The sequence below is a fragment of the Carassius auratus genome, unplaced genomic scaffold (assembly GCF_003368295.1).
Source record: "Carassius auratus strain Wakin unplaced genomic scaffold, ASM336829v1 scaf_tig00055129, whole genome shotgun sequence".
NCBI classification, from domain to species: Eukaryota; Metazoa; Chordata; class Actinopteri; order Cypriniformes; family Cyprinidae; genus Carassius; species Carassius auratus.
In genome coordinates, this window is record NW_020527336.1 from 5071 (window position 1) to 18047 (window position 12977).

The 12977-nt window shown below is 40.0% G+C and overlaps 1 protein-coding gene across 1 annotated transcript; it reads left to right on the plus strand.

Moving 5' to 3' along the window:
• The first annotated feature begins 3456 nt into the window (after nucleotides 1-3456).
• On the plus strand, nucleotides 3457-11760 carry LOC113090432 (uncharacterized). Its single transcript, XM_026256257.1, has 6 exons — nucleotides 3457-3592; nucleotides 5223-5260; nucleotides 5399-5438; nucleotides 7647-7696; nucleotides 7786-8190; nucleotides 8811-11760. Exon 6 carries the CDS (start codon nucleotides 8812-8814, stop codon nucleotides 11758-11760), a length of 2949 nt encoding a protein of 982 aa, XP_026112042.1. The 5' UTR covers nucleotides 3457-3592; nucleotides 5223-5260; nucleotides 5399-5438; nucleotides 7647-7696; nucleotides 7786-8190; nucleotide 8811.
• The last annotated feature ends 1217 nt before the right edge of the window (nucleotides 11761-12977 follow it).

Sequence of the window (12977 nt, forward strand, 5' to 3'; positions counted from 1 at the left end):
TCATCATTGGCAGCTGAAAGGCCACTCCCTAGCAACCAACCAGAGTACCCTAGCAACCATTTTTTAAGACCAATATCTCTGCATCAGAACATTGTACAGACATGGCGGTTGATTTATATTGGCGAGCAGCCTTTGGACTATCACCACTGACAGCTGCCAAACCACTCCATAGCAACCAAACGGAGTTCCCTAGCAACCGTTTTGCACGACCTATATCTCTGCATCAGAACATCGTACAGACATGGCGGTTGGATTTTTTGACTCATGCTAGCACACTGGACTTCCAACATGCTAGTCATGCTAGCAGTGATTAGCTACATGCTAATAGTGATTAGCTAAGTGCTCAAATGGGCTAAGAACTCTATAATAACTACATAGTGACCATCTGTGACAACTACCAACCACCTAGTAACATCATAGCAACCACCCAGGAGACCATAGCAACTGCCTAGCAACCAGCCAAAACACCCTAGCAACCGCCTAGCAACACCTTAGCAACCACCCCAAGTATCATAGCAACTGCCTAGCAACCACCCAGGTTACCATAGCAACCGCCCTAGCAACCACCCAGGGTACCCTAGCAACCACATAGCAACACTCTAGCAACCACCCCAATTACCCTACCAACCACCCTGGGTACCTTAGCCACGGCCCTAGCAACCATCATGGGGACCCTAGCAACCACCCAGATTACCCTAGCAACCACCCTTGGTACCTTGGCAACCATCATGTGGACCCTAGCAACCACCCAGGGTACCCTAGTAACCACTATAGCAACCTCATTGCAACACCCTAGCAACAGAGGGGCGAGTTTTGCCACTGCAAGCACCACTCACATTTTCTTCAGGAAATGTACCTTCTAGTTATTCTTATTCTTCTTCCGCCAAAATTTCGGCGCGTAACTTGTCCCGCAGTTTTTGACACAGACCAACGAAACAGGCATCAAATCGTGCGGCCTAATCGGGAATGGTGTGCTATGACTTTTATAAGCGATCGGGCGTACGATGTTCGTACACCGGGCGAAAAAACGGGCGAAAAATCGCATAGACAATGCATTACGGCCAACTTTGAAGGATCGTAGCTCCGAGAGAGAATTTCGCAGAAACATGTGAATCACCACATTTGGAGAGGCTATGAGGCTGTGCGCGATCATACCCCGCAATGGGGTATAAGTTGTACCCCTGGGGCGCAAGAGCCCCCCAAAGTTGCCCCATACTAAGCCAATGGTGAGGGATCGCCCATGAAACAATGTGTTTTTCCTACTGTGGGAAATTACATAGGGATTTTGCATTGAACATAACTCTGGATCACATAGTCATAGAGACAAGGGGGTGGGCTCATTTGAATCAGGCAACCAATCAGACTCTCATGATCATTATGAAGCTATCAAGCCACGCCCTAGCAACCGTATAGAGCACCATAGCAACAAGCTCCATAGACTTCCATTGAAAAATATAAAATGAATAACTTTGGATAGAAGTGTCATAGAAACATGAGGGTGGGCTCGATTGACTCGGGGCAGCAAATGGCCAATCACGAATCACCTTCAACACTTCATAGCCACGCCCTAGCAACCATTAGGAGCTACCTAGCAACCTAAATCCAAAGAGAGATATCTTAACATCTGAAAGACATAGAGGCATGGGGGTTGGTTTATATTGTCAAGCAGACTTTGAAGTATCATCATTGGCAGCTGCCAGGCCACTCCCTAGCAACCAAACACAGTACCCTAGCAACCATTTTGCAAGATCTATATCTCTGCATCAGAACATCGTAGAGGCATGGGGGTTGGTTTATATTGGCGAGCAGCCTTTGGAGTATCACCATTGGCAGCTGCCAAGCCACTCCATAGCAACCAAATGGAGTACCCTAGCAACCGTTTTGCACGACCTATATCTCCGCATCAGAACATCGTACAGACATGGCGGTTGGATTTTTTGACTCATGCTAGCACACTGGACTTCCAACATGCTAGTCATGCTAGCAGTGATTAGCCACATGCTAATAGTGATTAGCTAAGTGCTCAAATGGGCTAAGAACTCTATAATAACTGCATAGTGACCATCTGTGACAACTACCAACCACCTAGTAACATCATAGCAACCACCCAGGAGACCATAGCAACTGCCTAGCAACCAGCCAAAACACCCTAGCAACCGCCTAGCAACACCTCAGCAACCACCCCAAGTACCGTAGCAACTGCCTAGCAACCACCCAGGTTACCATAGCAACCGCCCTAGCAACCACCCTGGGTACCCTAGCAACCACATAGCAACACCCTAGCAACCGCCCCAATTACCCTAGCAACCACCCTGGGTACCCTAGCAACGGCCCTAGCAACCATCATGGGGACCCTAGCAACCGCCCTAGCAACCACCCCAGGTACCCTAGCAACCACATAGCAACACCCTAGCAACCACCCCGATTACCCTAGCAACCACCCTGGGTACCCTAGCAACGGCCTTAGCAACCATCATGGGGACCCTAGCAACTGCCCTAGAAACCACCCCGGGTACCCTAGCAACCACATAGCAACACCCTAGCAACCACCCCTATTACCCTAGCAACCACCCTGGGTACCCTAGCAACGGCCCTAGCAACCATCATGGGGACCCTAGCAACCACCTCGATTACCCTAGCAACCACCATGGGTACCCTGGCAATGGCCCTAGCAACCACATAGCAACACTCTAGCAACCACCCCAATTATCCTAACAACCACCCTAGAAACCATCATGGGCACACTAGCAATAGCCCTAGTAACCACCCGGGTACCCTAGCAACCACATCGCAACACCCTAGCAACCACCTCAGTTACATTATCAACCACATAGCAACACCCTAGAAATCATCCAAAGTATTCTTATATCATCTTAGCAATCCCCCCAAGTGCCCTAGCAACCGCATAGCAACACCCTAGGAACCACCCTGGGTACCCTGGTAATCGTCCTAGCAACAATCCTGGGTAACGCCCTAACAAGCGTGTGTGGATTACGTGTGCTGCATTAAGGTCCCTGAGACTTGTTATAACACATATATCATTGCTCTTTTGTTGATTTTGATAACGTCCACTGTCCTCATTTGTAATTCGTTTTGGATAAAAGCATCTTCTAAATGACTAAATGTAAATGCAAATGTGAATGAATTCAATTTGTTTACTGGTTATGATGAGAACATGATGGGGTTAATTTATTGGTCAAGATAAATTTTGTATAAAAAAAATACATACTGTGACATTTTAATATTTAAAGAATGTAAAATTTCATATATTAATGGCAAAAAAAGTGAAAGTATTGATTTTAAAGTACTCATTATTAAAGAACGCTATTATATGACTCATAGTGATCTAAAAATAACAGAAATATTTAAATGTAACTTTTTCTTATGTGGATCCTTTAATTAATATTTAATTGATAATAATAAGGCTTTTTTTTTTTTAATTTCCACCATCTCCATAGGCTCTCTCTTCTATATATGAATAGTAGACTAACGCTGCATGACTATTGGCTGCAGCTGAGGTTCGCGTTGCTGATTGGCTGAGCAATACTGTGATAGAGAGACCAAGGCTGAATGTTCCAGAATTGTCCCTGAGGTGAGTACGGATGGTTTATTTTTCTAATGTCTGCCTTTAATGACGATTTTTAAGAGAAAAAACATGTTGCCCAAGTGGTGTATACTATTGATGCTTGAAGTTTGTGAATATGTTAGCTAATTCTGAATATTAGCGCAATATTGCATGAAAGAGTGCATTTTTAAAGCCATTAGCAGAGGGAAGAGAGAAGCCTGATTAATGCTACGTTTGGGCGTGATTTAATGAGAGTATTTTCTGCTGTTCCATAAACGTCTATATAGTGGTCTTTCACTGATCCACGAGGTAAAAGTGGACAGAGCACTGAAACTACACACAGACAGCCGTGTCTGACACGATAGTGATGGCGAATCGGCTCAGATTCACACATGGAGTCCGTGTGAGGTAACGTAACGTATTTACTGAACTTTTTCGTTTCGTCTCGGTCAAGGGGTGCCAGCGGCTTCCCGCTTTGATCTTAAATGAGCGCGAAGTCAGCTAACGTTACACTTTTATGTACTTTTTTTCATAGTTTATGATCGGAATATAATGCGAGTACTTTATAATGGAAATGTTTAATGGTTTTAAGTCAGCAGTTTGAAGTGAAAACTTTAAGTTTGAATCGCGGACGATTTGTGTTAACAGTTTATTTATCCATTCATTTAATGTGAGTGATGAATGCTCCAGGGAGGAGAGACGGTGTTTAAAGCTGAAAACAATCTGTTCATGTGTACCGAATGCAGAGGAAGAGCAAGCTGAAGTTGTTTTGTTTGTCGCTGACCAATGCTGCATACATTTTTTGAGAAAAACTTTTATTATTATCATTGTTGAAAAAGGTTGTGCTGCTTAATATTGTGTGAAAAAGATTGTGATAAACTGATGCATTTTAAAGTTTGGTTACAAACTAATGCATTTTTTCCCAGTATTTTTTAATACAAAGTAAAAAAAAAAAGTGTTAAAGTCCAAAATCTTTTGTAACTGTGTTAAATACTGTCACTTTTGATCAGTAAAAAAAAACCTGAACCCAAGCTTAATAATTATAATTCACAGTTTTCACAAAAATATGAAGCAGCACAACTGTTTTCAACATTGATGATAGCATAACACTGACAAATGAAGTAAACTATGATAATTAAGTTTGCCATCACCAAAATAATTTAAAGTGTTAAAAAAAAAAAAAAAAAAGTCAATTTAAGCTGTAATAATAATTGACAATATTACTGTTTTTACTGAATTTATCAGCTTTGGTGAGTATAAAAGATATTTTTAGCCTCCAGCATGTTATTTGTTGTAGTTGCCTTAGTGTTGGTAATTATTGCTCCGGTTTCCTCTGTTTTATGTAGATGTGCTTGCCGTCCAAGTGTTATATCTCTGATCTAATGTGTTTTCTGTGTCCTGATATATTTGTCAAATGCCTGTTAATATCTGTGATTGGAAGTATACAAAACAAAAAAATACCATAAAAATATATTTGGACATAGATAGCATTTTAAATATTTACATTAAGAATTATGATTTTTTTTTTTCTGGTTTAAGTCATAAGAGGTACCGGTATATTGAAAGTTGTAGATCTGTGTTTTGCTATCAACTGTTCCTGTTGTGTGCTGTCAAACATTAATTAATTAGTTTTTTTTTTGTTTGTTGTTTCTTTTAGATTGATCATTGAGCTTTATCTCCTGAGCAATTCTTGAGGTTTGTTTGCATTTTTTGGTTGTTTTACATTTAAAGGTGCACTATGCATGATTAAGAAAATGTGAAATCTTGTAGATCAGCTTAAGGGTCAACAGATTAAGTTAAGTCTGACATTTTCGGTTTCTTTTCTGATTACAGCATTGCAAGCACTAAAGCAACTTCTACTGCACAATATCTGGTAAGTGTTTTTTTTTTATTTTTATGAATAAAATATGAACAGGTGACTAAGTAGGGCTGTGCAATTATCTGAAAAAAAAAATATTAGATTTCGATTTTGGCATCCAACAATTATGAAAATCCAATGATCAAGATAAAATGATTATTGTGCCCGATTCCTCCCACTTTTGCAGCGCTGCGCTTTCGTTCCTCCATAAAAGCCCAATTTCCCGTGAAAATCAGTAAAATCATGTAATGTGACATTTGCAAAATGGGATGTGCTTGAATTATCAAATTATATTTATTCAATGTTTTTAAAAGTGTGAAAGAAAAAGGAAGAGAAAGAGAAAAGCGCTCAGAGACGGAACAGAACACGGACACTTAAAGTCATCTTTTAGCTCAAGGTGCGCGTCTAATCAGTCAAATACATGCAAAAATGTGTCAAAATGCTGTGCTTAGTGATTATTCATGTATACATTCATCAGTAATGTAATAAATTAATGTAAAGGGTTGAGAAATGAAAATACGCATGTAACAGTAATTTGGATCCGTGCGGCTCTTATAGTGACAGCGGGCTATATTTTACTTTACATTTGGTTATTCATTTCTGCAGTAGGCTGTACCACGGTACGTGAACCTTTTCATATGAACTGCATTAAATACAAAACTAAAGCCAAACTCAAATTGAAATTAGACATCAATAATAAATGGGATAGTGAATAAATGAAATAATCATACTGCTTGAGACTTGCATTAAAAAAAAAACATTAAAGCACAGTTTGTTTAATTTGTATCTTTATTTTATTGTATTTGCTCCTTTTGCTTTTTTATTACTGACAGTTTAATTATTTTCAATAATTTTGAGGACTTTTTGTTTGTTTGAAATTCCGCCGGTCTCTACAATGTAGATGTTATAGCAAATCAAGTCTGCTTTATTGTCAATTCTTCCACATGTGCAGTACATGCATATAGATTATTAAAATTGTGTCACAATCAGACCCTTGGTGCATACAGATAACACTTAGACTAGAACATTAAACACGGATAATAAAATACAAAGTACAACTATACAAATAGGTCATGTAAAAGAAAGATTAGTAAAGCAGCACATGGTAGATAGAGTGCAAACCAGTGAAGTAAACAGTGCAGATATAATGATTGTAGCAACCTTATTTACAGGAAATACATATTTGATATGTATCAATATCTTTAAATCACTCATATAAAGTTTTGGTCATATGGCCCCCTCATGATCATGTTAAATAATTGTGATTACAATATTGACCAAAATAATTGTGATTATGATATTTGCCATAATCGAGCAGCCCTAGCAATATTAATGATACATTGAGTCACCGATGCACTATAGCACTTCAGAACCTGTGACTTGCATGTGCAGTTTTGTAAAATTTACACAATGTTATAGGCCTCAATGATTTTCCATTGCTTGTAATTTTTCACATAGTCAATGAGAGGGTGATGAAATGATATTCATTTGGTGGGTGAACCATTCCTTTCAAGTTTCTGTAATTTATATCCTGGAAGATAGAACCAGTTTGTTTTAGCCATCGGCTGCATTTGAAGTTGCATACTCTGAGTAGATACTAATTTTGCTATCATTAAAAAAATTGTCATAATACTTAAAATAATATGTGATATGTATGCAGATGTACACCATTTGTCATTTTATCACTGTCATGTGAGCTACAGCATAAGTTACAATGCAATTCACAATTTTGCTTCTGTGGGCTCATGGAATAGACTAAACTGAAGAATATCACTAGAAGTGGTATGTCATCCAAGGACTTTTAATTTAATGCTTATCACCCTACTATATTGTAGAGAAGTATGCAAGTTCGGATAATGCGCTAGAACTTTTAAAAACAGGTAAATTATAATTTGTTGAACAGCCAATAAGGAAAATGCTTTCTGCCTGTCAGTCACTTAGATTTTGTGATATTGTTTGGCAGTCAGTATATTATATTGACAATGTATTGCATATTGCTACTTATGTCTTTAACACACCAGAAGAAACTCTTTTGCCAATCATTTACAGTAGCTTTAGGTTTGGAATATAATTAATTCATATTGAAAACTGATTGTATTAAAAAACACTTATGGATGCCTTTTGAATATTAAGTTTTATTATTATTATTATTATTATGTTAATATTGATCTTATTTCACATACATAGGCTATCTTTAATTATGTTAATGTTTTTGTTTTGCAGATCATCTATTCAGAGCACAACCTGTATTTTTCGCTGCAGCTGAACGTCTGGTTAGTGTGAAAAATGCAAAGTGATGCTGTGTTGTTTTCTTTTTAATATTATTATCATTATAATTGCCTAATATGTCTTTCTTTTCCAGGTTTTGGATTTTCTCCAAGCAGCAGTTCTTCTGTATTGTTCTACCCACCCTTTCCAAACCCCATCCCCTCCCCAACCCCTCACCCACCTCAAAAAAAAAAAAAAAAAAAAAAAATCATTTTAATACTAAGTTGACCATTTGTGTTCAAACACTACTGTTCTTGTAATACTAGGTTACTAACTTGTTTATTCTGCTATTGTTCTTTTATTTGGAAAAAAGTGTGTTCCTATTAACACTAGATTCATAATTTGTTTTATTTGCTACTGTTCTTTAAAAAAAAAAAAAAAAAAAAAAAAAAAAGCTTATTAGCTGTATTTGTAAGTCGTTCTTTTTCTTGTCATTTAACTAACTTGTTTGTTTTCTTGAGAATATTTTGCAGGTTGTATTGCTTCAGCATTTCGTGAAGTAAGTGACTGAAAATATCCTGCACAAAAATGCTTTTTAATTACCTTTTGACTGTTTCCTTAAAACCATTTTACAGTAATTTTTAAATCAGTTCAATCTGTTTAAATCTGTTCAAACTCATAATGAAGAAAAGGTTTGTTTGCTAAACACTTATTTAAGAGACCATGTGAAATCATCTGCTAATTATTATTATTATTTGTATTATTATTATTGAAAAACAATTAGAACAGATGATCAAGATGTTACAGTTGAATCATTTAATCCCATTTAGCTATATAAAACGTTTAATATTATGATCCTAAAATTGCCAAACGCTTTAATTTAACTAAATTAACTTATTCTATGTAGAGTATATTTGAAAATTAAGCACTTCTTTGTTTACATACATGCAGCATGTGATGGTGTTTTTTTTTTTTTTTTTTTTTTTTTTTTTTTTTTTTTAAGAGCATCTCTACAGAAAAAGCATCACATTTACACAATTTCTGTGTATATGCTTGTGGAGTTTTAGAATTCCCAAGTTATTTCTTTTAGAATTAATTGGTTCATCAGATATGTCATGGCTTATTTTATATCATGTCTTTGGTCTGTTTTCTCATATTTTGTCTCTTGATCTTTTGAAGGATGCCTCGGAAAGGTAGGAGATCCCGGGCTCAAAAAGTTCGTTGGACAAAGTTAGACCTGACAGGACAGACGAGCGTCAGTAAAGGTGTTGCTCAGGATTCTGATGGACAGCAGTATGAAGATGGTGACCGCACATCTAGAGTTATATCCGTGCAGGCGTCTCACTGCCAGAATGATGCAAGGTATGATGTTTTCTCACGAAACACTCAGTGCACATGTATAGCGCTGACATTCCTTGCGTACCACAGTGAGGGAACTTTGTTCGAACAGCCTGATCTTGACAGGGTGCTAGAGGAAGGGGATGCTTTGTATGTTGGCATTAAAATGCAACTTATTGCTGAAGGAAGATTCCGACAGGATCTTCTAAGCATGGCTGAAGTACCTGTGAGCATCTCGACTTCTAACCACAACTACAGCGTCCAGAAGTCAGAGGTGGTGATGGGCTATCTGAGAGACAGAGGAACTCAGGAAATGGATGCGTGGTGGATTCCTCTTGATGAAAGACTTCAGTGTCTCTCAACAGATGTCAGTCATGCACTGCTTATTGTTTCTCCAGAGTGCTTTGCTGTGTTCAGAGACAGATCTGGAAGATATGGATATTTTGATTCACATTCCAGAACTGCTGAAGGTTGGCCACATCCTACTGGTGATGGAACAGCAGTTATGCTTACTTTCACCAACCTGCATGACATGACCAACAGATTACTTGAGCTTTTTTGGAATCGTGGTCCTCAAGCTTGCTATGAATTCATGGCTGTTTCATTTGAAATGGAACAACAGTCTGAGGAACCATGCTCATCAGCAGCATGTGTGACACCATCACTAGTGACCTCACCTCTGCCAAAACCACCAAAAACTTCTGACATTAGAATCCCTGAAAATCTTGTTCCGACAGATGACAACAACCAAAGTGTCATCAAGGTTTTAAAAAGAAACAAGCAGCGAAGAAGAAAAGAAGTCCGTAAGATTGCGAATAAAAAGAAGGAAGGGAGACTTGAGAAAACACATTTTGAAGTCCAGGCAAAAAAAAAAGAATACGAGAGAAAGAAATATGCCACCAATTTGGAGTTTCAGAAGAAAAAAATAGAGGGTACCAAAAAGAAGTATGATCAAAATCCTTTTGCCAGATTCAAAAAGCTAGAGTATATGGTGAAGAGGTACAAAACTGATGTTTCCTTCCAGAAAAAAAAGAAGGAGTACATGGTCAGGAGGTACCACACTGATGATCTTTTCCAGAAGAAGATGAAGGACTACATGGACAGGAGGTACCACACTGATGCTCTTTTCCAGAAGAAGAAGAAGGACTACATGGTAAGGAAGTACCACACTGATGATCTTTTCCAGAAGAAAATGAAGAACTTCATGGCCAGAAGATACGCAAGTGATTCCGAGTTTAGGTCACATCACATTCTACATTGTACTCTCCAGAAGAAACAGAAGTGTCTCACCGATGCTGGATTTCAGATTCTGCACAAGTTGAGGTGTGCCTTAAGGATCAAGAGAAAATACAAGCCATACATTAGTTTCAGCCAGGATACACCCAATTCTGATGCGAGAAACCAGCCTGTGTCCAACAGCTTGATTCAAAAGGCCATATCTGCATTTCGGTGTCAAATTCAGCATGGTCCGACTTACATCTGCACAGTCTGTCACAGGACTCTTTTCCCAAATCAGGTTAAGATGTGTAATAGAAGACGTTACGTCAAAAATGTTCATATTACAGCCTTTTGCTTAACCGGGAAATATATACATGCATGTGACAGTGCCTGCTGTGTTCCTTGTGCAGTTCCAGATGAGCGAAGACAGGAGTGGATCTGCCACACCTGTGACAGCCATCTGAAGAGAGGATCCATGCCTTCTATTGCAGCGGCAAACAGACTTGAATTGCCACCCATCCCTGCAGAACTGCTTGAGCTGAATGTTCTTGAACGTCAGCTTATCGCCAAAATTGTTCCTTTCGCTAAAATAGTTGCATTGCCCAAAGGACAGCAACGATCAGTTTATGGTGCTGTTGTGTGTGTGCCCTCTGAGGTAGAGAAAACCGTAAACTGTCTCCCAAGGCCTAACAGTGATTCCCAGCTCCTACAGGTGAAGCTGAAAAGACACATCAAGTTCAGAGGATACCAACACTTCCATACTGTGAATATGCACAATGTGCTAGCAGCGTTAGCAAGACTGAAAGCGATGCATTCAGAATACAGGGACATCTTGATTAGTGACGCTACCACATTTGAATTTCTCCCTAATGATGAGCTGAATGCCACAGAGGAGAAACAGGAAGTTGTTGTCTCTGAACAGGATGAGCAGCATGTCAGCACAGAAGAAAAGGATGAGCTCAGGCCTGGCCTAACTCTGGACACATGCATGCAGCCACTCGACATTGGACAGGACTTGCTGTCGTACGGTGAGGGAATCTTCAGCATTGCACCTGCTCAAGGGAAAAAGCCAGTCGGATTTTTCAAGGTTCCCAAATTGGAAGCCATGGCCTTCCCCGTACAGTTTCCCACTGGACAGAACACAATTGATGAGGCACGACAAGTTGCATTATCACCAAGCATGTATTTCAATGCTAGACTGTTCTGCGTGGATACTCGTTTTGCCAAAGACCAGAGTTATCTCTTCTTTGCGCAGTTTGTCACTGAAACGCACATGGCTAGAAACAGCATGTCTATCCAGTTGCGAAAGGGCAAACCCGTTACAAAAGATGGACGTAGAATCTCCAACAAGCTTCTTCAGGATGATCTTGAGGTCGAAAGACTGGTCCACAGCCGTGACGCAACAAGGTTTATGCCAACCCCTGAGAGGCACTCCATCTTATTGGGAGAAAACGTTGAGAGATCTACAGGCCATGATCAGGCAGTTAGGAAATCCTACTTTTTTTTGCACATTCAGTGCAGCCGAAATGCGATGGCCAGAAGTGATAACGGCAATCAAGGCTCAGCAAGGTGAAGAGGTCGTCTTTTCAGAGCTTGACTGGACAACGAAATGTGAAATCCTCCGAAGTAACCCCGTCACCGTCATGCGGATGTTTGAAAAACGAGTGGATGCATTAATGAATCATCTGCTTTTGTCACCTGCTCAACCCATCGGCGAAGTCGAGGATTACTTTTATCGCGTGGAGTTTCAAGCCAGAGGAAGCCCACACATTCATCTGCTGGCCTGGGTAAAGGGGGCACCCGAATTCGAAAATCAGTCCGACCAAGTAGTGTGTGACTTCATTGACCGTTACATAACCTGCCAGTTGCCGGACCCTACCACCGATCCCGAGCTTCATCAAATTGTCACCGAAGTTCAGCTTCACAGCAAGAAGCACTCCAAATCTTGCAAGAAAGGAAATGTGTTGTGTAGATATGGGTTCCCTAAACTTCCCATGTCAAGCACCACCATCACCCGTCCACGACCACAACGTCCTGAGGAAGATGAAAACGAAGACCAAACCACCAAGAGAGAAAGAAGAGGAGACAGGACGCTCCACAACGTCCTGAGGAAGATGAAAACGAAGACCAACACCAACAAGAGAGAAAGAAGAGAAGACAGGATGCTGCTCGAAAAGCAATGAAAGAAGCCAGGAATAAACTCAAGCCAGTGTGGGACTTGTTAACGATCCCCAGGCCTCCTTCGACAACTTGTCAGACTTGCTGACCAAATGTAATCTGTCCATGGATGATTACTGTAAATACGCTGAGGCACTGTCACTTCAAACGTGATTTTGCTGAAGCGTGATCCTAAGGAGGCTTGGGTGAATGGATACAACCCAGATTTGCTGAGGGCATGGAACGCTAACATGGACATACAGTTCGTTCTTGACTCTTTCAGCTGCATCATGTATATGTTGTCCTACATTTCCAAGCCAGAACACGAAATGAATGATTACCTGAAGACCGTGATCAAGGGTGTTCGGGAAACCAACGTAAACGAAGAGGACGAAATGAAGCAGATAATGCAGGCCTACTCCAAACACAGGCAAGTGAGTGCTCAGGAGTCTGTGGCACGGACATGCAGCTTACCATTGAAGAAGTGTTCACGAAATGTTGTGTTTATACCGACGGATGATGATGCCCTGAGGATGAGTTTGCCCCGTAGTGTCCTACACAGCAAAGATCCTGATTCGGAGGATGTCTGGATGTCAGGTATTATAGAGAAATACAGAGCAAGGCCTCGAACAC